This window comes from Nothobranchius furzeri, chromosome 17 (assembly GCF_043380555.1).
Source record: "Nothobranchius furzeri strain GRZ-AD chromosome 17, NfurGRZ-RIMD1, whole genome shotgun sequence".
NCBI classification, from domain to species: Eukaryota; Metazoa; Chordata; class Actinopteri; order Cyprinodontiformes; family Nothobranchiidae; genus Nothobranchius; species Nothobranchius furzeri.
This window is the reverse complement of record NC_091757.1, coordinates 37,241,634-37,267,864: the sequence shown is the minus strand read 5'-3', so window position 1 is coordinate 37,267,864 and position 26,231 is coordinate 37,241,634. Positions and strand designations below refer to the sequence as shown.

Genomic DNA, 26,231 nt, shown 5'->3' with positions numbered 1-26,231 from the left:
TTGGGGTTACTGCCCCGAGTGCCCTGATGACCACGGGCACCACCGATGTCTTCACTCTCCAGGCTTTCTTAAGTTCTTCTTTGAGGCCCTGGTACATCTCTAGTTTCTCATGTTCCTTTCTCCTGATGTTGCATCACTTGGTATTGCCACATCAACCACAAAGACTGTCCTGTGTTGTTTGCCCACCACCACAATATCCGGTTGGTTCTCCATCACAATTGCGTCAGTCTGGATCTGGAAGTCCCACAGGATCTTGGCTCACTCAGTTCTCTACCACCTTAGGGGGTGTTACCCACTTTGACCTTGGGGCTTCCAGTCCTGCACAGATGTTTCTGTACACGATGCCAACCACTTGGTTGTGGCGTTCCATGTATGCTTTCCCTGCCAGCATCTCACACTCTGCAGTTATGTGGTGGATTGTCTCAGGGGCCTCTTTGCATAGCCTACACCTTGGGTCTTGTGTGGTAGATCTTGGCCTCTGTTGCTCTGGTGTTCAGGGCCTGTTCCTGTGCAGCCATGATGAGTGCTTCTGTGCTGTCCTTCAGACCAGCTCTTTCTAGCCATTGGAAGGATTTCTTGATATCAACCACTTTAGTTATCTGTTGGTGGTACATCCCATGGAGGGGTGTGTCTTCCCATGATGGTATTTCCAGCACCTCCTCCTCTATTCACCATTGTCTGAGACATTCACTGAGCATGTTATCTGTTGGGGCCATGATGTGCTTATGGATCTTTCTTGGCTATCGTATTGAACACTGTTGCTAACCATTTCATCATTCTCCCTCTCCTTAATAACACTTTACTTTCTTTGACATTGAATGTGCTACTACTAGTTTACCCATTTAATTATAGATTCACTAGGATAAATACAATAAAGTTTATCTCTCACCAAAAAGAATATTTACTAAGAAATCACAATGTAACCATAGAAACACTACTTGGTGTGTGTGTGTCTGTGTGTATGTGCGTGTGTGTGTGTGTGTGTGTGTGTGTGTGTGTGTGTGTGTGTGTGTGTGTGTGTGTGTGTGTGTGTGTGTGTGTGTGTGTGTGTGTGTGTGTGTGTGTGTGTGTGTGTGTGTGTGTGTGTGTGTGTGTGTGTGCTCTGTCTTCTTGATCCCCAGTGAGTCATGGCAGATGGCTGCTTATACTGAGCCAGGATCCTCTGGAGGTTTCTTCCTGTTAAAAGGGAGTTTTCCTCTCCACTGTCACTGCATGCTTGCTTAGTATGAGGATTGCTGTAAAGACACTGACACCAGTCAGTGACTCGATGCAGCTTGCTGGGTTCCTTACAGGAAACTTTTTTCTGATTGGCTTAATGAATTGACCTGTATTGGAATGTTTATGTGAAGTGCCTTGAGACGATGCTTGTCGTGATTTGGCGCTATATAAATAAACTTGAATTGAATTGAATTGAATTTCATCCTGGCCAGTGGCTCTCACACTCACTACTCCTTGGCCTCCTTCCTTATGGCTAGTGTACAGTCTCAGGGTGCTGGACCTTGGATAGAACCCTTGATGCATGGTTAGGAGCTTCTGTGGTCTATACTTCTTCCTTTGGCCAGCTTATTATTCCTGCAGGATATCTGAGTAATGGCAGGGTGTAGCTGTCTATTGCCCCGAATTTTACTCATATACATACATGTGTGTGTGTGTGTGTGTGTGTGTGTGTGTGCAATTCAAAGTTTTTATATTGCAAGTTTGTTCAAAATTAAAATATTAGAAGTAAAAGAGATGTGATGAGTAGAAAATGTAAAAAAATGGTTTAAAAAATGTTCAACTTAAAATTTAAGTGATCATATTTTTCACACACACACACACACACACACACACACACACCACCACCACCACCACACACACGCGCGCGCGCGCACACACACACACACACACAAGCTAATTGAAGGAAATAAAACTGTTAGTTCGATTTTTTGCACAGTAACAATCCACAGGGGCGGGATGAATGCGTTACATCTGTAAACAAGAAAATGTTATGTTTACTGTTCGACGTAAAATAGATTTTGGCGGGGGGTTTTATTTTTATTTTTATTACATATCATTTTGCACATGATGTTGTTTGACGAACTTTTATATTAAAACTATTAGAGCACCGTGTTCTCTCTGATTCTGAGCAACACCGCCCGCGCGGCGCCATTTTGGAAGTGCATCGCCAGAAGCGGCAGTTGCGAGGGAAATCTCAGAGTGGAGTGCAAAGTCTGCAAACCGGTAGTGAAGGTTGTGTGTTCTTCCACTGAAAGCTGTTTAGCTTTCGTAGTATCTGCTGGATCGAGGACTTTTGTGGTTATTTATAATCCTGCACACCCAGCAAAGCTTAATTCCTCCTCAGCTATTCGGACAGAACCACCCAGTCAGTCATCCGATCTGGGTCCAGTCCAGGGCCTGAAGCAGTAGCAGGAACCCCAGTCTGAACCCCTCACCATGGCAGGTAAAAACAGACCGTCACGATGAGCTTGAAGCATGTTCTAGTATCAGTATCATTCGGCACAGAGGTGTTGTATCTATTACTCTCTACAAGCTAGCACAGGCTAACCAGTTAGCATGCTAGGATACTACGAATTAAATCCCCAACAGGCTTAAAAAGTGACAGCCCCCAAACCAAACCCATTAACACTCATGCTGCTCCCTCACACACAACATGCAGTTCGTGTGAAGCATATGTGAGCTTTTCTCTTGTCTAAGGGACAGTTTGAATCGAGTTAGCTCACGGCTAATGGGAAGTTGAAACAGGGCTGTGTTTTTTGCAGGACCCGGTGGTGGGAGCAGCGATGTGCAGTGGTACTTCTCCCAGGTCAAAGGCGCGATGGACGATGATGTAGCAGAAGGTAAGTGCGTATTGGTGCTTGCACTGATTTCTGATGTGATGTGTGTGCACATCATCAAATAACTCGTTTGAGCGTTATGTTTGCACTAAAGTTGAAAGAATCCAGTCCTGTTTGGGTGTTTTACTGCTTTAGATTCGTTGAGTGTTTCATCATATTTACTGCAAAGTGAAGGGAGTGCTAAAATGTGCCTACATAATACTTAACAGACATATTTACATATAAAAGCCTGGAGAGTTGTTTACAGTAAAGCTTCACTCTGAGAACATGTTCTGCCCCAGTCTGTCTCCTTTTGTTTTATTGAATGGACTGTACGGGTCAGGTCGTATCAGGCTCTGTATGTGTTGGGTTTGGACTGGAACCAGCTCAGAATAGTGCCACTATGTGATTACTGAGAACAGCTCCAGATGGAAAGTGGTTTAAGTGTTGCATTTAGTTTTCACTGATCTGTTTAGTTTCCACTATGTTTCATTCAGGTTTTACGATAACAGGTGGGAGACTGAAGCTAGCACACCCCATCAGCAATTTTATGGAGTAGTTTTGTACGTTATTAATTGTTGTTGTTAATAACTATGCTATGTTGACAGCTGACATCATATCTACTGTTGAATTCAATCACTCTGGTGAGCTGCTTGCCACTGGTGACAAGGGGGGGCGTGTTGTCATCTTTCAACAGGAGCCAGAGGTAGGTGATTGGTGAAATAACGCACCTGATTGCATGTTTTTCACAGTTGATAACTTCATTATTTACTGTTTTATTTAGTTAGGAACTGAGTAGCCTGAGTCTCAAAGACACACAAAAAGTAGTTGTTCTAAACATATTTTTTCTTTAATCTTAATTCTACCTGAAGTAAAGTCTGATTTACTTTGTGTGTTTTTGTTCAGAGTAAGAATCAGGCACAGTGCAGAGGAGAGTACAATGTTTACAGCACCTTCCAGAGCCACGAGCCCGAGTTTGACTATTTGAAAAGTCTTGAGATCGAGGAGAAGATCAACAAGATTCGATGGTTACCTCAGAAGAATGCTGCACAGTTTCTTTTATCAACAAATGGTTAGTGAGCTACCAGACCCACTCTGCTTTCATTCACTACAGTGGGACTGAATTTGAGACACACTGTCTGTGTCACTTTCTTGTCTGCCAACAAGAGATTCACTATAGTGGTCAAGTAGTCATGATTGCAGCACATTTTTTCCACTGCTTAAGATGCCTGACCTCTGCAGTTTCTCGCCGACAGATAAAACTATAAAACTGTGGAAAATCAGTGAGCGTGACAAGAGAGCAGAGGGCTATAATTTAAAAGAAGAGGACGGGCGATACAGAGATCCCAATTCTGTCACAACACTACGGGTGTGTATTGAACTGTTCTTATCACACAGAGTGAATTGTAATCATTCTCCCTTTATTGATTTCATTTTTGGGGGCTTGGGTTATTAGCCTCGGTGCTATTTTTATTACACAAGTAGTTTAACACATCTGCCATTTTCTCTTTCAGCTACATGAAGTAATTTTAATATTATAATTTTTATATAATTGCTAACTCTCGTTCCACATGCTTCCTCAGGTACCGGTGCTGCGGCCCATGGATCTGATGGTGGAAGCCAGTCCCAGACGAGTGTTTGCAAATGCTCACACCTATCACATCAACTCCATATCAGTAAACAGTGATCATGAGACCTATTTGTCTGCAGATGACTTGCGCATTAACCTTTGGCACTTGGAGATCACCGATCGCAGCTTTAGTATCCTTTTTATGTTTAATTCTCACCTTTACATGATTTATTTTTCTGTTGGTTGTTTCATGAGAATGAAAAATGGACGAATTGTTGAGCCTCTGAAACCTGCTGTATGTAGGGATGGATTTTTGTGTGCAAGTATTATTGATTATGTGGTCAAGTATACAGGTGAAACTCAAAATTAGAATATGGTACAAAAGTCTGTTTATTTCAGTGATCCAACTTAGACTGAGAGACTGTCTAAAGGCTCAGGAACCCTTTGCAGGTGTTTTGGATTCATTTGAGATTTCTGAATGTGGGGTTTTCATAAGCTGAAAGCCATAATCATCACAAATATAACAAAGTCCTGAAATATCTGACTTTGCATGGAATAAGTATCATGTATTACAATCACCTAAAGGATTATTAGGAACATACTAATATGGTGTTTGACCCACTTTCACCTTCAGAACTGCCTTAAAGGGGTATTATAGAAGTTTGACAGCCAAAACATGTATAGAAATAATAAATTTCTTCTTCATACATTCTCCTGCAATGCCCTGGTCCTGTAGAATGAGCCCTGACATTTTTACTGTGATTGCCTGTTTTTCTGTAAAATCAAAGAAAAAGAGAGCTGCTCGGGTCGAGCAGGCTGCTTCTTGAACATTCACGCTCAGGCATCGCCTGTAGCATTTGCCATCAGTAGCTTTAGCAGCAGAGAGAGAGGTAGTGCCAACTCAGCGACTTTGTCGCTGTTCCTAACGCCTAGTGATAAACCTAGCTACATTTCTGAGGACCCTTAGCTACTTTCTTCTAGATATTTCCTGCAAATTAGCAACAAAATAGCCATTTTCGCTCCGAACCGTTCTTTGACCATTGTTTCAGCTGTTATCAACGATATAAATGTTACAGATACAAATGACGTCACTGGTGCTTTAGCTCACCTAGTAAGATGTTGGACTCTCGTGCAGAAGACCCGGGCTTGATTCTCAATGTGAATATGGTTTAGTTAAGAGTTTATTTTTTACATTGATGGTATATTTTTTTACAGTAAGATGCTCAAATTTTTATTTGAGACTCACCGAACGGCATTGAATTCACAGATAAAAAAGATGTGGGTTCAACTTTCATTTTGGATTAATTTTTCAAGCAAGGGAAGGGAATTATCTGAGCATGCAGGAAGACTGACCCATCATAAACCTTTGTTGGCTGTGCTGAAGAGAAAGGTACAGAACCAAATCATTTAATTAATTAGCTGCATGTTGTCCTGTCCTCTGTCCTTTGGGCCACACACACACACACACACACACTCGGGACTGTCTCAGCTGTTATTTTCGTTAAGGAGTGTGCACGTACAGCATGCGCGCCTCGTGCACGAGCCTACTATTGAAGCTGCTGTTACGCTTTTGACCTGAGGGAGCATTCGCGAACATAAAAATTCAAAACACCGTAAAGTCCCTTTAATTCTACATGGCATTGATTCAACAAGGTGCTGAAAGCATTCTTTAGAAATGTTGGCCCATATTGATAGGATAGCATCTTGCTGTTGATGAAGATTTGTGGGATGCACTTCCAGGGCACGAAACTCCCGTTCCACCACATCCCAAAGATGCTCTATCGGGTTGAGATCTGGTGACTGTGGGGGCCATTGTAGTACAGTGAACTCATTGTCATGTTCAAGAAACCAATTAGAAATGACTGGAACTTTATGACATGGTGCATTATCCTGATGGAAGTAGCCATCAGAGGATGGGTACATGGTCAGAAACAATGCTCAGGTAGCCTGTGGGATTTAAACCAAGCCCATTTGGCACTAAGGGGCCTAAAGTGTGCCAAGAAAACACCCCCTACACCATCACACCACCACCACCAGCCTGCACAGTGGTAACAAGGCATGATGGATCCATGCTCTCATTCTCTTTATGCCAAATTCTGACTCTACCATTTGAATGTCTCAACAGAAATCGAGACTCATCAGACCAGGCAACATTTTTCTAGTCTTCAACTGTCCAATTTTGGTGAGCTCGTGCCAATTGTAGCCTCTTCATTACTATTTGTAGTGGAGATGAGTGGTACCCGGTGGGGTCTTCTGCTGTTGTAGCCCCTCCGCCTCAAGGTTGTGCATGTTGGTGCTTCACAAATTCTTTGCTGCATTCCTCGGTTGTAACGAGTGCTTATTTCAGGCAAAGTTGCCCTTCTATCAGCTTGAATCAGTCGGCCCATTCTCCTCTGACCTCTAGCATCAACAAGGCATTTTCGCCCACAGGACTGCTGCATACTGGATGTTTTTCCCTTTTCACGCCATTCTTTGTAATCCCTAGAAATGGTTGTGCGTGAAGATCCCAGTAACTGAGCAGACTGTGAAATACTCAGACCGGCCCGTCTGGCACCAACAACCACGCCTGTCATATTTTTATATCACCACTAGATGTCTCCAAGCTAAGATTTGAGTTTTTTCTTTTTTTGAATCCTCAAAGTTTTTAACAATTTTTTGCTCTTTCTAATCGTTTTCCTACCTTTGATCTGGAATCGGCATCAAAAGATTTTTCAAACACAATTTCCTGATTTAGCTGCAGGAGGAGAAAGGATCCATGCAGGAATGTCTGCAAGTGAGGAAGCATAAGTACGAACTCTGCAGGATTTTCTGAAGCATTCATAGTAAGATGCAATCTCAAAACAGTGCACATTCCACAGGAGCAACATTAAAAACCGCAGTGTTCATTTGTACATCTAAGTTTGTATAAGAATTTTCTTTTCAGTTGTAGAAATATCTGTTTTGGCTTTCACCTTAACCTGAGTTCTTCAGATATTGTTGACATTAAACCTGCCAACATGGAGGAGCTGACAGAAGTGATCACAGCGGCGGAGTTCCACCCTAACCAGTGCAACACCTTTGTTTACAGCAGCAGCAAGGGAACCATCCGTTTGTGTGACATGAGGGCATCAGCTCTGTGTGACAGACACACAAAATGTAAGTCTGTGTTTGTGCTGCAGGTCTGCTGCCAAATTTAGCTTTTTGCACATTTTAAAGTGTTTTATTTAATTTCTTTTTCTTACTCTGATTAAGTCATTCATCTTTTCAGCACTGAAATTTTTAAACTGTTGCACGGTTATTTAGAAACTGTTTCCTGCCCTTGTTATTCAGTTTACATCTGTATAATCTATCAACATGAATGTGTTTGCCTTTTAAGTGTTTGAGGAGCCTGAAGATCCAAACAACCGTTCGTTCTTTTCTGAGATCATCTCATCCATCTCTGATGTGAAGTTCAGCCACAGCGGGCGCTACATGATGACACGTGACTACTTGTCGGTCAAAGTTTGGGATCTCAACATGGAAACGCGACCAGTAGAGACATATCAGGTCTGTAACTGATGACGTGGGCACACTTTGGTGTTTTCTTAACGTGATTAAACGAAATGTTACTTTCTGATTGTTGTGTTTGAACAGGTGCATGAATATCTCAGGAGTAAGTTGTGTTCACTTTATGAGAACGACTGCATCTTTGACAAGTTTGAATGCTGTTGGAATGGAAATGACAGGTGAGCCCTTGCTATTTTTATTTGTGTAACCGGATTACAGGATACAATAAGATAATTAAAAGAAAAAATAAACAAATGGGCCAATAATTAGGTTCGGGGAGAATTGGAGGTTGTTTAAGAATGACTGGAGTCACGGGTATAGCATGAAACGGTTTATATACTAAATTTTAATAATAATGGGAAATATAACGCATAAAGATAACACACAAAAACAGATGAAAACAATCGACAACAGTAAAATGCTCGGTATGAGATTTGATCATATGAGTCACAAGTCAGCCGGCGTCAAGTCAAATCCCCACGCTTGGGGTGAAAGTCAGAGTCCGGTGGTGCGATTTTTTCCTACCGCACCGTTGAGATTGTTCACAGAAGAGAGCAGTCTGCTCTTCAGTTACTTGAGATGTCCTGGTTCGTTCAGTGGTTAAGGCTCGCCATCTCCCTCGTCAGGAAGAAATCCAGTTCTCGTTCCAAGTGAGTGATCATAGGAGTCGGGATCAAACCCAAGGAAAAAAAAAAACCCAGCCTGTAAACAACAGGACTGTTAGCAAGTTGGCATCGACCCTTCTCGTCACATCACAGCATAAAGTCTTACAGACTTAAACAAATGCTTCACTCTATTGGCATAGCCAATCATGTTTGGGTTCACAGTTCAACTAACATAACATCAATTTGATTGTCTATTAAAATAATTCTCAGTAGCTCTGGAAATATAATTACATATGACAACAATTGTTCAGCTCAATAGGCTCAGTTAGATTCTATTACTCTACACTATTCGACAAGAAATGCATTCATGACAACAAGGATACATTTAGTTGTGTTTCTATACAGCATTGTGACACCTTGTATATCTGTAACACAATAAATAAATAAATAAATAAACAAACAAACAAATAAATAAATAAATAAAATTTTCTATAACAAAATTAAACAAAATATAAATTCTGGTCCTTTGGTCCACCTTTGTAAAATAATTCCTCCCTAATCAGTTAGCTTTTATTTATTTTTATTTATCTATTTTTTTATTATTAAATGTTTGGTTAAGGGACGCATTGCTAATTCTATGGCGTTAGCTATAACGCCCCTGAGGACCTTGTACATCTAGGCCGTACCACCATTAACTGGCGGTTTGAGCCGTTAACTCCTGGGAATCCCATATGCCCTACCGCCGTTAACTGGCGGTTTGAGCCGTTAACTCCTATATGCCCTACCACCGTTAACTGGTAGTTTGAGATGTTAACTCCTGGGATCTAATGTCTAGCAGCCCACTGCTGTCACCTCGGTTGCTGTAATTAGCTTTTTGAATTTAATAATTTACTGAATTTAATCTCATTCACTCACCAACGCGCTCCAACGGTTCCCTCCTACAGAGGATTGGTTCACTCTGTCGTCTCCACACAAATCTATAAGAATGGAATTAATTTGATAAGCTATTTAAGTTTCCTTTTTTTTTTAAGTTGCATCGTTAGCTTTTTCTCTTCTTTTTTCTTTACTCACCGCGTTGGTTCCAAGTTCCTAGCTCTTATTAGAAGGAGTCAAGTCCGCCTCTCCCTCTATCTATGCGGCACCCAAATCAGGGTTCTTCACGGCCTCGACCGTTGTTTTTTTTTCTCTCTCTCTCTCTAACCGCTCAGTCTTTGCTTTCTGTATCTGCGTGCTGCACAGCCGTTTGTCTCTCCTCTCGCTCAGCTGCGTCGCACGGTTTTATTTTGCGGAGGCGGGACTTATTTCTCTCAGCCAATGAAATTTCAGATTCCCACCTGGACCAATAGTATACAGCTTTCCTCTTCTGTTTCTGTTAGTGATGTTCAAGATTCTTGTTTTAACCGATGTTTAATATTAAACTCGTTATTTTAGTTATTCACCCTTCCAATAATTCATTATGAAATTATCTATTAGTTAATTAGATATCTATTAATTAGTATTGTTAATTTCCTTAATTTATATTTTATATTTTATCTAAATTGAGGATGGATCATATTAGTAAGCCAATTAGTTAATACCTCATTAAGGTTCTAGCTTCTGGGTTACATCCTCCCCCATTAAATATCATGCACGTCCCTGTGCATTGTTTCTATGGGGTACACAACTTCTTGAGTAAGAGAGTCAATAAAAGCTTTATTAAGTCCTTGGAAAAGGGACCTAACTACGGTCACTAGTGGATTGCCCAATTGAGAGTAAGTTAGTCTTTGAGGAGGCTGACTACTTCGTTCAGATCTCCTGACATACATCTCTGGTTGCACAGTATCATGCTCATCCGTTTCGGTTTGATTCTCAACTGAGACAGGACGAAGTGAGCTCTCTGTTTCCGACAGAGCTGATGAGCTATTCTCTAAGACTTTGGTCTTTTCAGATGTATGTGTCTGATCGTGTATGATGGGTTCAAAACTTACATCACGTTGCTGCGACTTTAGGACACCATCCAATTGAGGTAGGTTTGTGTTAGTTTCATCCCCCGTTTCTACGTCAGGTAAGTATACTTCGTTTTTTTTCGTTTTTTCAGGTAAGTATGTTGCTGCTTCTTTCACTCTTTCAGATAAGAATGTTTCGGTGTTGATGCCTTTGTCAAGTAAGGACAATTCAGCATTTTCATTACCAGCTAAGGTTGGTTCCTTGCGATCCCCTGTGTGTAAGGATAGTGTGTTTTGTTGTTGAATATTATTTACCGGTCCTGAATCTGCTATGAGTTCCCTATTTGGCAAGGTGACCGCTATTTGATAGGATGGTCGGTTTAGCACTTGTGGAAGATCAGAGTGATAAAACTCATCTACCTCTTCGTCAAGTGGCTCATCTGGGTCAGGTTCTAAGGCTGAACTCTGTCTTGTATGAGGTCTGCTAGGTTTCGTAACGCGTTCTGTTTCATTTTCTAATGAAGAGAGAAAACCACAAGGCAGTAAAAGATCTCTGTGGAGTGTTCTGTTGGGTCCTTCTCCGTTCTCTGGTTTTACAGTGTATACTGGCAAGTTTTCCATCTGTTTGAGAACTATATACACTGTTTGCTCCCATTTGTCTGCTAATTTATGCTTTTCTCTTAAGCGAAGATTTCGGACTAAAACACGATCTCCCACACCTAGTGTGGACTCACGAATGTTTCTGTCGAACCGTTCTTTGTTCTTCCTCGCTGTTTTTTGAGAGTTTTTTATGACAATGTCATAACTCTGTTCCAGATGACTCTTCAGTTCTTTAACATACTGAGAATGAGTTATAGAGGGCTTGTTCAAATGCGGTAACCCAAAGGCAATATCTATAGGCAACCGAGGCTGCCTACCGAACATTAGCTCGTAGGGAGAGTATCCCGTCACGTCATTTTTTGTACAATTGTACGAGTGAGTAAGTGGTTTTACAAAATCGCGCCAGTGATGTTTCTCAGTGGCTTGTAAAGTTCCCAACATGCTGAGTAATGTACGATTGTACCGTTCAACGGGGTTGCCACGAGGGTGATAAGGGCTCGTTCTGACTTTACGGATACCAAGTAAAGAACAAAGTTCCTTGATTGTACGTGATTCGAAATCCCGTCCCTGATCACTATGAAGACGCTCAGGAAACCCGTAGTGGACTAAAAAATGTTCCCACAGGTTCTTCGCGACGGTGGTGGCTTTCTGATCTTTGGTTGGGATGGACACTGCATACTTTGTAAAATGGTCTGTAATCACTAAGACATCTTTAGTGTTCTTACTGTCTGGTTCTATGGAGAGAAAATCCATGCAAACTAACTCCATAGGTCTGGTGGTGGTAATACTCACCATTGGAGCAGCTTTGTCAGGGAGGGCCTTCCGACGGATACATCTTTCGCAAGTTTTAACTTTGATTTCGATATCACTAGCCATTCTTGGCCAGTAAAAACGGGACCGAATGAGATCTGTCGTACGTTCAACCCCAAGATGCCCCATATCATCATGTAGGCTTTGCATGACTGTTGAACGTAATGAATCAGGCAAGACTAACTGCAATGATGTCTCTGGTCCTAATTGGCGTCTCCGGTACAGTAAATCATTTTGAAACTCAAACCGTTTCCACTCTCTCAAAAGGTTAAGAACCACCGGGGGTTCTGCAATAGTATCAGTTGGCGGTTTATTGTCAGTCATAAGCAGCTGAATGACTCGGCCAATGGTTGGATCTTTCCTCTGCAAGGAGACAAGGTCAGCATGGTTATACTTGGGCACAGCAAAGAAACTGTCACTATTGTCTTCCAACTGGAATAGGTCTGGAATGGCCGCTGCAGACATGGCAAGTGACTGAACTAAACCACAAGGAGAATCAGTCTCATCCAAGACCATGTGCTTTTGGCATGTTGCCTTCACTGCTTCGGCTTGAAGTTGAAGCTCGACTTCTTTGACAGAGGATAAAAGATGAGATCGGAACTCATCTAGTCGTTGGCATTCCTCAGTGAATTTTGAGTTGTCTTCAGGTTTATCATGCAGCCTCCTAGACAGGCCATCCGCGTCAACGTTCTGTGTACCTGCACGGTATCTGATGTCAAAATTATAGGTGGACAACGCAGCTAGCCAACGATAGCTCGTTGCATCGAGTTTTGCCGTTGTTAAGAGGTAAGTTAACGGATTATTATCAGTAATGACAGTGAATGTGTTCCCATACAAATAGTCATGAAACTTATCTGTTATGGCCCACTTTAAGGCTAGAAACTCCAACTTGTGCGCAGGGTACCTAGTTTCACTAGAGCTTAAACCGCGACTTGCATAAGCGATTACCTGTGTGACACCGTTTTGCACTTGGTATAGCGCTGCACCGAGTCCGGTCGTACTAGCATCTGTGTGTACTAGATATGGGAGTTTTGCGTCAGCGTAGCCAAGAACTGGCGAAGTGGTAAGTTTTTCAATAATAGTTTGAAAGGACTTCTCACAGTCTTGGCTCCAACGATTCCCAAAGGGTTCTTTGGGGTTCAAGTACTTTGATCTACATGGTGGTGTTTTAAAGTTTTTCCGTTTGGGTGGATAACCAGCCGTGAGAGATGTTAGTGGCTTGACAATATTTGAGTAATCTTTAACGAAGCGTCGGTAATAACCGGTAAATCCTAAGAAAGATTGGAGTTCCTTCAAAGTCTGAGGCTTCGGCCATGTTTTGAGTGCTTCCACCTTATCTGGATCGGTTTTTATGCCATCTCGAGATACTATATGTCCAAGATAACGCACAGATGTCTGGAAAAAACGACACTTATCTGGTGATAGCTTGAGTCCGTATTCTCTAAGCCGTTCAAGAACGTGAGAAAGTCTGGTTTCGTGTTCTTCCAAGGAGTTGGAAAAGACGATCAAGTCGTCTAGGAAAACTAACACTTCCTTCAGATTAATGTCCTTCATACACTTTTCCATAACCCGTTGGAAAGTGCTTGGAGCATTTGTTATTCCTTGTGGCATACGGTTAAATTCATAAAACCCAAACGGGCAACAAAAGCAGTTTTAGGTTTATCCTTTTCACACATCTCTATTTGATAGTAACCTGACTTGAGGTCCATCACAGAAAACCACTGTGATCCAGCGAGAGCAGAAAAGGACTCCTCCAAGTTAGGCAGGGCATATGCGTCGCGAATGGTTTGCAGATTAAGCTTTCTATAGTCTATACATAGACGTACCTCACCATTCTTTTTCCGAACTACCACTATTGGTGAGGCAAATGGAGACTCCGACTCTCTTATTATACCGGTTTCCAAGAGGGCTTCCAAATGTTTTCTCACGGCTTCATAATCATGTGGATGGATCGGCCGAGATTTCTGTTTGAATGGGGTCTCGTCTTTTAAGTTGATGTGATGTCTTATCTGTTGTGTATGACCAAAATCAAGATCGTGGTGCGAAAACACATCGGAGTAAGTGTTAAGTTTGTTGGTGATCCTCCCTTTCCATTCTTCGGACAAGGGCGAAGTACCGAAGTCAAAACTGAGAGGAGGGTTTGAAGGTGAAGTCTGTTGCTGCGAACTACACGCCGCAAGTACTTTCTGATCACTTTTGTCAGGTTCTGGATATGGCATAACACGATCGGCTTTAACTAACTCAGCGATCACACAGTTAGTGGGTAATGTGATGTCATGGTTAGTTTCGTTTCTTAGTACAACAGGTACTTTGTATGGACCATGTGAAGGTAAGGAAATGAGGCAACAGTCTACAATTATACCCCCTGGTAGAGAACCATTGGTGGGTTGTTCAATGAGTGCATAAGGCTCATGCTTGTTTTGGCTGGGTTGCATAAACCCTTCTAGTAACAGCTTTTTATTTGCAGGGAGAACTTCTTGGGTTCTCCCTCGAAGCTTCACCACACCAACTCGTCCATCTTTGCTTTGTTTTTTTCTGACTGCTAAGGCTTTTAGCACGTGTTGGTACCCATAAGAGAGTGCCTTGGAATCAGGTAAGTTATTGGCAGACAATTGCTCATACAAAGGATCGAGTGTGTTTGTGCCAATGAGTAGTGGTGTATCAGAGTTTGAGCTTATATCCGGAACCACTAACGCAAGGGTAGGTAACTCAAGTCCAGACTGATCGAGCTCTTTTGGAAATGTGACACTTATCTCTATGTATCCTAAATAAGGAACTGCTTGACCGTTTGCGCCCTCGACTTCTAACAGATTACTGATGGGTTTAATTGAGAGGTCAGGTAAGTGTTCTTGGTAAAAAGAATTGGCAATGGTGGTTACCTGGGACCCTGAATCCAGTAAACAATTACATTCAACACTGTTAACTGAGACTGTAGCTGTGCATCGCCCACCCACTAATCTTTTGGGAAGTTTTGGCACTGAATGAGCATGAACTGGCTTGCAAAAAAGTCTCTCTGTCCTTTCCTTAGAGGGACTTGGTTCTACTTTAGCACCTATCTGTCCCACGATAGGAGCTTCTACCGGTTTAAAGGAGGAGACTGAGCAATTGGCTTTGACATCTCCCACTCGCGCTGCTTCTGTCTAAGAGCAAGTCTTTTAGTTGCAACTAGTGCTGGATTTGGCTCGTTGCTACAGCTAGAAGCTATGTGCCCATCTTCTCCGCACTTAAAACAGTATCCAGGCTTTGGTCTGGGCACCACTGCTGTTATCTGCTGAATCTGTTTGGGCTCATCTGGAATTTTAGTCCCCACACGGGGTTTTGACTCTTTTTGAGTTTTCTTTGCCTTTTTATCTGTGTTGTTAACCTTAAGCTGTGCAATTTGGCTCCTGAGCTCAGCGATTTGTTTGCGTAAGTCATCACAGTTATCATCTATTTCCAGTTCACAAGTGTTTTTACTCTGAGAGCATGTTGTTTGCACATTTGAATACACTCTAGTTCGTTGTGCCCCTAAGTGTTGTTTCATGCGTGCTGCTTTAGTAGCCTGTTTGTCTTCTTCAGTGCGCAGTTTGAGGAGAAGTGCTGTAAAATGAGGCGGGTTGTCTTTCTTTTGTTCGAGTTGCAGGTTTGAAATCAGCGAGCTGTCCCAACAGCCTCTGCAAAACTGCTTGAGCAGCTGCTGGTCGGCGTCACTGGAGGAAATTCCATTCCTCTGAATAACTAGGTTTAACAAGGTGTATAACCTCTGAAAGTAATCGGAAGGTTTTTCACCACTGTCCTGGTTTGTGTTTAAGAAGCGAGCAAAGAGCTCGTCGCCGTCTTCGACAGCTGCGTAAGCTGAATCGAGATGTTCAAGGTACGTTTCCGGGTCGGATTTTGGACTAAGAGCTTTAACGATGCTCGCTGCTGGGGCTGACAGACTCTCCACGATTCTTCGTACAATTTGGGACTTGGTGAGTGAAGGATCATTTATGCATAACACTACACTACTACGCCAAGTATCATAGTCAGTTTCAAAAGAAGGGTGTGGAACTCGCCCTGAGAACGGTTTTAGTCTGTATTGTGAAGTAGGCGGAGGGATAACCTCACTGCTTTTAACAATGTGTTCCACAATAACTCGCTGAACCTCAGGTGTGTTTAAAAGATTTGGTGGAATGCAAGGGTTTTGTTTTCCAGTCTCTGTAGGTGGACAATTGTCCTTTGAGTTGTTCATATAGTTAACTTCTGGTGTTAAAGGCAGGGAATATGTAACTTGGTCACTATGGAGCATTAGCTCTGGTTCAGTGACTGGTTCAGATGCATGGGTATCCCTTCCTAAAGATTCCCCAATTTTTGCCAGTTCCTCCATTAGAAGGTCTTTAAATGATTGATTGCTACGCGCAGCTATGTCCCTGAGCTCTGACAGATAGGCATCAGTGGCAGATGTGCTAGTTTCTAGACTGTACGCGCTGGCTAGGTCTTGAATATGGAAGAAAACATCTGGGTTCCTAGTACAAGGTTTGTCATAGGGTAAACATTGTTTCTTTAATTCCTTAACAGTGGCTTCATGTTGAAACTCCACAATAATCTGATCACAGTTTGGTAACTTAATGCGCCTGTTAACTGGTCCGAATCCTTCCATAAACCCAAAGACTTCGTTATCAAGGTCTGTATCAGTTAACCCACTGATTAAAACAGCATTTGAAACTTTGACCTTTTCTGTTTTCACAACTTCCATTTTAAAACACTCAAAAGTACCAATAATGCCAAAATGGCAAACCACTGTGACCTCCAGGCACTCTTATGATGTCAGTCAATGGTTAGCTAAGGTAACAACTCTACAATTCTCCTGGCTGGCTCGCCAAGTTTTATGTAACCGGATTACAGGATACAATAAGATAATTAAAAGAAAAAATAAACAAATGGGCCAATAATTAGGTTCGGGGAGAATTGGAGGTTGTTTAAGAATGACTGGAGTCACGGGTATAGCATGAAACGGTTTATATACTAAATTTTAATAATAATGGGAAATATAACGCATAAAGATAACACACAAAAACAGATGAAAACAATCGACAACAGTAAAATGCTCGGTATGAGATTTGATCATATGAGTCACAAGTCAGCCGGCGTCAAGTCAAATCCCCACGCTTGGGGTGAAAGTCAGAGTCCGGTGGTGCGATTTTTTCCTACCGCACCGTTGAGATTGTTCACAGAAGAGAGCAGTCTGCTCTTCAGTTACTTGAGATGTCCTGGTTCGTTCAGTGGTTAAGGCTCGCCATCTCCCTCGTCAGGAAGAAATCCAGTTCTCGTTCCAAGTGAGTGATCATAGGAGTCGGGATCAAACCCAAGGAAAAAAAAAACCCAGCCTGTAAACAACAGGACTGTTAGCAAGTTGGCATCGACCCTTCTCGTCACATCACAGCATAAAGTCTTACAGACTTAAACAAATGCTTCACTCTATTGGCATAGCCAATCATGTTTGGGTTCACAGTTCAACTAACATAACATCAATTTGATTGTCTATTAAAATAATTCTCAGTAGCTCTGGAAATATAATTACATATGACAACAATTGTTCAGCTCAATAGGCTCAGTTAGATTCTATTACTCTACACTATTCGACAAGAAATGCATTCATGACAACAAGGATACATTTAGTTGTGTTTCTATACAGCATTGTGACACCTTGTATATCTGTAACACAATAAATAAATAAATAAATAAACAAACAAACAAATAAATAAATAAATAAAATTTTCTATAACAAAATTAAACAAAATATAAATTCTGGTCCTTTGGTCCACCTTTGTAAAATAATTCCTCCCTAATCAGTTAGCTTTTATTTATTTTTATTTATCTATTTTTTTTATTATTAAATGTTTGGTTAAGGGACGCATTGCTAATTCTATGGCGTTAGCTATAACGCCCCTGAGGACCCTGTACATCTAGGCCGTACCACCATTAACTGGCGGTTTGAGCCGTTAACTCCTGGGAATCCCATATGCCCTACCGCCGTTAACTGGCGGTTTGAGCCGTTAACTCCTATATGCCCTACCACCGTTAACTGGTAGTTTGAGATGTTAACTCCTGGGATCTAACGTCTAGCAGCCCACTGCTGTCACCTCGGTTGCTGTAATTAGCTTTTTGAATTTAATAATTTACTGAATTTAATCTCATTCACTCACCAACGCGCTCCAACGGTTCCCTCCTACAGAGGATTGGTTCACTCTGTCGTCTCCACACAAATCTATAAGAATGGAATTAATTTGATAAGCTATTTAAGTTTCCTTTTTTTTTTAAGTTGCATCGTTAGCTTTTTCTCTTCTTTTTTCTTTACTCACCGCGTTGGTTCCAAGTTCCTAGCTCTTATTAGAAGGAGTCAAGTCCGCCTCTCCCTCTATCTATGCGGCACCCAAATCAGGGTTCTTCACGGCCTCGACCGTTGTTTTTTTTTCTCTCTCTCTCTCTCTCTAACCGCTCAGTCTTTGCTTTCTGTATCTGCGTGCTGCACAGCCGTTTGTCTCTCCTCTCGCTCAGCTGCGTCGCACGGTTTTATTTCGCGGAGGCGGGACTTATTTCTCTCAGCCAATGAAATTTCAGATTCCCACCTGGACCAATAGTATACAGCTTTCCTCTTCTGTTTCTGTTAGTGATGTTCAAGATTCTTGTTTTAACCGATGTTTAATATTAAACTCGTTATTTTAGTTATTCACCCTTCCAATAATTCATTATGAAATTATCTATTAGTTAATTAGATATCTATTAATTAGTATTGTTAATTTCCTTAATTTATATTTTATATTTTATCTAAATTGAGGATGGATCATATTAGTAAGCCAATTAGTTAATACCTCATTAAGGTTCTAGCTTCTGGGTTACATCTGCATTTGTCCTGTCAACAGAATTTATCTTCTACGCTGCTGTAGTAATGTTGATGTAATCTGCTATATTAGAAAGTCAACAACAGGGTGAAAACCACCCTTGACTCAGCAACCCTGTCTTTGTCTCCTGCTGGTGTCGGAGCAGATCACTAGACTGCATGTCATTTTGTTTAACTGTAACAAAAACAAGCTTTTAGACATTTTTCCAGATTAGGTTCAAAACAAATACTGAAACTAACGCTCAGAGACTTGTATCTTTTCCTCAGCGTTGTGATGACGGGCTCCTACAACAACTTCTTCAGAATGTTCGACAGAGGCTACAGGCAGGACATGACCTTCGAGGCCTCGCGGGAAAACAGCAAGCCACAGTCGGTCCTGAAGCCTCGCAAAGTAAGCACAGGTGGGAAACGCAAAAAGGACGAGATCAGTGTAGACAGTTTGGACTTTAACAAGAAGATCCTTCACACTGCTTGGCATCCTCTGGACAACATCATTGCTGTGGCCACCATCAACAATCTTTACATCTTTGAGAATAAGATGAACTAGTTGTTATATTCTCGGATCACAGTTTCCTCTTGAGCCCTGGTTCTCTAAAACTTTTTTTTTTTTTATTCCTTTTGCTAAACCTCCAAATCTTGATAAAAACTTGTCCCTAAAGGTGTGTGTGACAAGGCTAATCTTGTAAACAACAGATGGTTGTATCAACAACAAGCATCCAACCAGGCTATAACAGGTGTTATTTAGTGGTGTTCTTTCTTTAGGAGCACTCCATTCACTGAGCTTCCACTCCACTACATCCCAGACTAAAAGGAAATATTTGTTTTATCATTTGATTGTGCCATAGTGTCATATTTAATTCATTGGTTATAGCTACCAGTTTGTGTTTTGTAGCTATTATGTTTGTGAATACTCCAGCTGTTCATTCTGCTGTTTTGACGTCTTTCTCACTTTGTTTCTGGCCTTAAACATTGTTCTTGGAAGCTGTCAACATGTTTTATGCCCAGTCACTGTCAAGTTGCCAAGTCCTCACCATCATTTTCCTATTACTTATTCAAAAGTCTTAATGTCTTGTCCTGTTTAGCTCATTGTGCAGCTGATAAACCTGCTAACGTTTGTCCAAATCGTTTCTCAGACCAAATTTGTACTTCAAAGCCACTAAAGTTCCACATTCATCTCTTCTGGAAGAAAGTCTCCTTACTTGAAGCTGACATTTTATTACATTGCTTCTTGTTGCCTTTTAGTAAGTATTTGTTTAGGTGTAACATTTTTGCAGAAGAAAAAGCGGTAATTCAAGTGTATTTACCCTTTTTTAGGCATGGGACACTCCACAACAACAGCATTTTGTCAATGAACGAGTTACTTTTAGAGTATGTTTTCATCATGGAATAACCCTCCCACTGTCCTAATGGGCGTGACCCCGCAAGGAAAGTTGATCATTGAGCAGGGTTGATGGTTTATCCCTTGGGTCCATGTGGCAAGGGTGAGGAGTGAGCACCACCTCACCCCCGCCACTTGGACCTCAAGAGATAAACCATCAACCCTGCTCAATGGTCAACGTTCCTCGCGGGGTCACCCATAAAGACAGTGGGAGGGTTAATATTCTCGAAAATGAAAACGATGTCCAGATTTAGCGTTGTGAGGTTTTTCCATTATTTAAGCTGAAGACTGACATAAGAAAATGTGTTTTACAAGGTTTTGTAGTAAAGTTTGGGCTTTCCTGTCATTAATGGATTCCATTGAAAAGTTATTTAATGTACCAACTACACATGCCTGTAGGTCTTTCCAAATAACATGATAGTGATTTCCTGTTGGGAATTAACTGGTCTCATTCGGGTGTGAAGCTGAAACACTCTGCTGACAGATTAATGAAACGTTGACACTAGAAGGGAGTTGCAGATTACTCGAGATGTGGGAGTTGATCATGCCAAAGTAACCAATCCTACACACACTGTAGGTCTTTAAAACTGTCCTACAGACAAAGGTGTCCTTACTCCAGCTGTTCAGCCTGGCACATGTGTAGAAACCTTTAGAAAACTCAGGTTAATTGCTTAAATGCCAGGTTCTGTTCTCCTGGGGTCTGTTGCACCATAACAGAATCGTAAACGTCAGCTTACCCACTAAGCATGCTATGTTGTTGCTAACAAATTGCTTTACCATTTGGGTTTAATTTCTGCTTCTAGATTTATTTTATACTTATCTAGATAGTTTTGTACTGTACCCAATTAAAAGAATATCGCCATAGCTGATTTATTTTTGTAGGAACTAAGGCAATAGCGTTACAGTCTGATCACTGTAGTTTCTCCACCCATTTGTATCGGGTTCGTGAAAGTTTGAAAGTCCCGTATCCCTTTGTTTAATGAGATCTGTTTTTTTTTGTTTGTTTGTTTATTCTGGCAGATACTTTTGTTCAGTAAGTAGAGAATTTTGTGACATCAAATAGTTGTCCAGAGATCCTGGTTGATGCCCACGATTACTGTATTTTGCCAACTAACCTTTTGTTTTTGTGCATCTTATTTAAAAGGTTCTGGGATAGATTTGGAGTTATGTGCCATAGTTTTGCTTAATGAACAACTTTGTTGACTGTGAAAGACTGGGGCCTCTATATCAGAAAGGTTTTTGAATTAGGAAATGGTTTCTCTCCTGTGACGTGTTGGTCTCCTCTACGCTGAGAATTTGTGACGCACTCCATATGCAGATTGCTGTACTATAAAGGTGGTTGTCTATTTAAAATGGCTCCATGCCAGTCACTGTCTTGTCTTAGGGGAAAGTGGGATGGAATTGAACCACTGTTTTTTCTATGAAAACTAAATGTTTGCCAAGATTAAAGTGTATTCGCAAGTTTATTTGTCCGGCAGATCACATGTGTGTCACTCATAAAATAACAGCTTGTCTCAATAGGATCATGGGTAAATTTAAAAATGTTCAGTGTCTCAGGGCACTGGGTTGTGTCTGTTGGTAATCAGAAGCATTTCTGTTTTGATTTGTGCAGCCAATGTTTTCTTGATGTGAGGTTGTGTAGGGGGCGGCTGTTTTTCACACAATGTCAAAGATTTATGAACATATGTCAAAACGGGCGTTTTCTTTTTTATATTGAAGTGCCCAGCAATACTCCCTGGTGTTGTACACTAGCGGCTGTTCAAAGCTGTGATGTAAAAACGATGTCCACGATAACCCTGTTGCCTTATAGCATCAAGAGAAAAAAATAAAGATAATCAATTTCTTAGGCTTGCTGGCATGCCAGACGGGAGACTGCTCAGGGGAAATTTCTGCTGCTGTAACCTAATCCGTACACCATCAGGAAAAGAGCTTTTCAGGATTCAGACAAGTACGACCTAATTTACAGGTGAATCTTTTTAAACCCAGGTTTGTTTAACTGCATTAGTACATAACCCCAGGGGTTTTCACATCTAAAACTTTCAAGAGATTTAGCTATGTTGGAGTTTTGTTTTTACAGCAGCATTATACGTCTATGATGTATTGCAGGAATTAAAACAAAATGCACTTTTATTTTTGTGTATTTTATTTTTTTTTACTTTTCAAGAGTTTTGCTGATCTGTTTGGGAATAACTACATATGGTTCATTGTAAAGCAATGTTTGTCAAATTAAATAAAGTACTATTTAGGTAAAAGGTAATAAAGATCTTCACTTCCTTTGAATCGGGTTACAGTGTAACTATTGTGCCGATGCATACGTTGTCTACAAAAGTGTTCTCCAATTAATATATCTGTCTTGAAGAATGAGTAATAACTTAAAACCTTTTTTTTTGTTTTCTTTAGTTCTTTGTTGTACACAGTGTGATGAGGGTTTGTTTTTACCTTTGCAGACATGTTGGTGGCGTTACTTCCTTTTATCCGCGGGCAGCAGAGGACAATATCGTCCTCCTTTGCCTGCTGATAAAAGGAAGTGACCTTGACGAAGACGGCATTGACGTCAAAACATGTCGGCAAAGGTAAAAACAAACTCATCACACTGTGTACAACGAAGAATTAAAGAAAACGAAATCAGAAAACAAATACAGTATGAACATAACAAAGAAGTTGCAACTAATTGTTTAATTCAATTGTAAGATACTTTATTAATCCCAGAGGGAAATTAGAGTTTCAGTACACACAATTCAGAGATCAGACATACCTGGGCAAGACACACGACAAGAATTGGTGACTGTGGTCATTCGCAACCCGAGTTGCGCTACCTTAATAGTAATCAGAGGGTTTATATAAGGATTGAGTCAGGTGGAGGAAAAAACAGGAACTTCAGAGTTACCCTCCACAGGGAGGGCAGCTTTGCTACGCAAAAAACACCTCAGACAGAAATGCAACAGACTTCAGACAACACAACATAAGTGTCCACTAGGTGGGGAGGTAGGGTTGGGGACTATCCTCACATCAGTGCATACAGCTGCAATGAGCAGTGCTCGTCACCTCTGTTTGGACAGGGGAGGGAGGAAATAAGGTTAGAAAGCACAGTGACTCCTGGAAATGATTCCACGACCTTCACCGGTCTCAGTGCTGCCCAGGCTGGAATAGGGAGACAGAGTTGCCATGGCGACCACTGCATTCCACATTTCTTCTGAGGGGGAATAATCACTTCAGCCTCACAGGCTCAAGGGCACCAGATTCAGATAAGAACTTGTTTTGGGCCAGACTGAGATAATTTCCTCTCTGCCTTAAAGTTCTGTTGATCTCCAACCCCTCTCGATCCAATAATGATGTAAATTAATCTATTCCCAACCGTACTGATCCGTCAATTCTCTTTGATCGAATCCACCTTCTGTGCCAAAGCCTGAATCTCAGCCAAAGTTCCAAGCTTACGACTCATCTCGACAATTATATGAGTTTGTGCGTTCCCAGCGCGGTGTAATCCATCCCTGAGCTCCGGGATTGAGCCAATATTCCTCGAAAGATCATTCATTTTCCGGTAAGCCAGGTAACCGCTCAGACCAAACAGCACAAAACCTGACACCAACACCACGAATATCCAGACGTCTTCAGAATCCTCTACAGACAGTGGAGAGAGGCAGATCAGGTTCCACTGTTTCTAGGAGTCCATGATATGCCCAGCTGGCTCTGTCCCAGAGGGGCATCCGGGAGCCCCTTCTCCCTTTCTCATCACTGAAAAAAAATGTAAATCGTGTTGAGAGACCAACTGACCAGGTCCATTTTTAATAATTTCCAGTTTCCAAAAAATAAATGCAGAAGCGTCGTACACCCAAAGACAGACAAAGAGCCTTGGGATAAGATAGGGAGGAGAGGAGGAAAAAAGTGTCTGTACTCTCCAAGAGCCAGAAGAAGAGGGCCCAAGATCTAGGACTAGCCCAAGCCTTTGAGGAACCCCAAGGTTTACTATGAGATATTAAATTGTGGTATATTAAACTGTTTGAAAGTAAAATCAGCAGAAAAGCACTGAAATTACAGTAAACAAGCTGTTTACTGTTTTTTGGAACTAATTTAAATTAAATTGTGCAATCACTACGAAGTAAAACCACAAGGTACTATATAAATTATACTATACAAAATTTCATATAAATAATTTATCCAAGTTTAATATTTAGTTCATGTTATTTAAAGTTATTTTAAAAATCTACGTGTTATCTTGGCGCTCCTTGGGGGCGCTGGTGGTGTGGGGTCCTTCGTTTGGGTTTAAAGTGAGAATGCCTAGGGCCACACCGGTTCTGCCAAGATAATTTGATAACTCTGTAAAATCACCAATTACTTGCCTTGGATGTAGCTGTTCAAACTCGTGTATTTACTGGGCATGGTGGCACATTTGATTTAAATTAGCAAAATACGACTATTTCTGAACAAATGTTTTCTTGTGTCAACTGTGCGCATGCGCACATTCATGTTGAACGCTAAGAACTGTAGTCAACATGTCCACCGCTTCATCTCCTCAAAACAATAATGGAGAGCCTGGACTTCAGGGTACGTAGTGCCAGCAGTTAGCGCGAGCTGCTCTTTATTAACGCTACTTTCTGTCATCTTTATTAAAGCTGTCATTGTCGGACATTGTTTTAATGAACGGTTTAATGTAAAAGTTGGACTGCGGGTGGAATTTCCTTTTCTTCGGGTGGGGGCGGAGATCATTTAGTTTTACGTCGCAGAAAGTAGCCAATAGTGTTACGATGCATTTTTGATTGACAGCCCAGCAAACCAATCATTTTCACGAGCCTGGGTTGGGCGAGCTTTAGCCAAAATGAAAACAAGTTTGGGACAAAAGGCGATGCAAATATAATATTTCTTGCCACTGTTAGAATTTATCCTTAACTTGTGCAAAACACAGAGAGTATTAGCTGGATATCGAATGGTTACCTATAGATTGAAAGTGCTTTATTTTGGCAAATAACTAAATTCGTCGGAGAAATATGTATTTAGATGTTATCTCATTTGCCTGCGGGTGAATTATATCGCAAGGGATAAATCACCAAGTGTATAATTAGTCTCAAGTCTTGCAGTTTTTAAGTACATAAGAAATAAATCAGGGTTAAAAACGGGACTATCTGAGCTTTGCTTATTACGCAGCAGCAAGTCTGGGCAGGTTGGCCCGCTGCACGCGAGTTATGTAAGCGCCAAAGAGAGCATGATGTCAAACTGGTCAGAATGTTTGCTGTAGATCCAGATTTCACCAGTTCTTAACCACAGGATTTAAGTTTGATTGCAAATCTGCTCAAAACAGCAAACGTGAGTATCCAGTGGGTAATTCTGTACTTACGACCTCTGCAGGCTTTAGAAGATTGCATAACTGGGATAGTGACACAAAGAAATGCACACTCGATGTCAGTGGTGCAGATAATGTAGGCCAGATAATTTCATTTAAAAGAAAACAGATTTGTGTCTAGATGATGCACTATCAGTTTGCATTCAAGCACAACAATCCTTTCCCCCTCCCATTTGGCACCTGTGTCTCCTTTTCCCAAGGCTCCTGGGTAGAGCTGGAGCTGAATGGAAACACAGAGGAGGCACAAAGCAGGCAGAGCAGCCAGCTAACTACAGCTGCTGCAGACCAAATAAATGCAAACACAGGCATGAATCAGTCTCACCAAACCTTGGAAGTGACTGAAAGTGATGAAACCCTGATTGGAGGACTTGAGCATGTACCATCATCTTCCTCCATCCACAATGGAGATATGGAAAGGATTCTTCTGGATGCACAGCATGAATCCAGTCCAAGTAATTCCTCCTGTGATAGGTAAAGGCCACGGCGACTAACTGGTCAAATGAGTGTAAACTAAATGGATTGTTAATTTACTAAATGTGGTTTATACCAACATGCTGACAGTCCTCACAGGCCCCCAAGTCCAGGACGGGATGAAGGACTAATAACATTTGATGTGGAGATGTCCAGCCCCAGAGATAGTCAGGTAAAGCTACCTAGTTTTCTTGTATGAGTTCAAACTTTATCTGTTTTTTTTTTGTCTCATTGTGTTGTCTTCACACCTCCAGTCAGATGAAGACAGTACAGAGAGGGACAGAGACGATGACATCTTGATGAGCAAAGAAAGAGACCGCGTCGCAGACTGGTCTAG

General features: G+C 41.4%; 2 protein-coding genes across 2 annotated transcripts in view; both read left to right on the top strand.

Moving 5' to 3' along the window:
- The first annotated feature begins 2,217 nt into the window (after positions 1-2,217).
- Positions 2,218-19,396, top strand: ppp2r2aa (protein phosphatase 2, regulatory subunit B, alpha a). Its single transcript, XM_015972251.3, has 10 exons — positions 2,218-2,440; positions 2,760-2,837; positions 3,422-3,519; positions 3,720-3,885; positions 4,070-4,182; positions 4,397-4,574; positions 7,354-7,518; positions 7,739-7,908; positions 7,996-8,087; positions 18,975-19,396. Exons 1-10 carry the CDS (start codon positions 2,434-2,436, stop codon positions 19,252-19,254), a joined length of 1,347 nt encoding a protein of 448 aa, XP_015827737.1. The 5' UTR covers positions 2,218-2,433; the 3' UTR covers positions 19,255-19,396.
- A 4,972-nt stretch (positions 19,397-24,368) lies between these two features.
- The window catches only part of bnip3la (BCL2 interacting protein 3 like a), a 2,582-nt gene continuing 719 nt past the window's right edge, over positions 24,369-26,231 (top strand). The window contains exons 1-4 of the mRNA XM_015972250.3: positions 24,369-24,630; positions 25,624-25,894; positions 25,985-26,066; positions 26,149-26,231. The exon at positions 26,149-26,231 is cut by the window's right edge and continues 24 nt beyond it. Coding sequence (XP_015827736.1) covers positions 24,579-24,630; positions 25,624-25,894; positions 25,985-26,066; positions 26,149-26,231 — 488 coding nt within the window. The 5' untranslated portion in view covers positions 24,369-24,578. The remainder of the gene's footprint in view (positions 24,631-25,623; positions 25,895-25,984; positions 26,067-26,148) is intronic.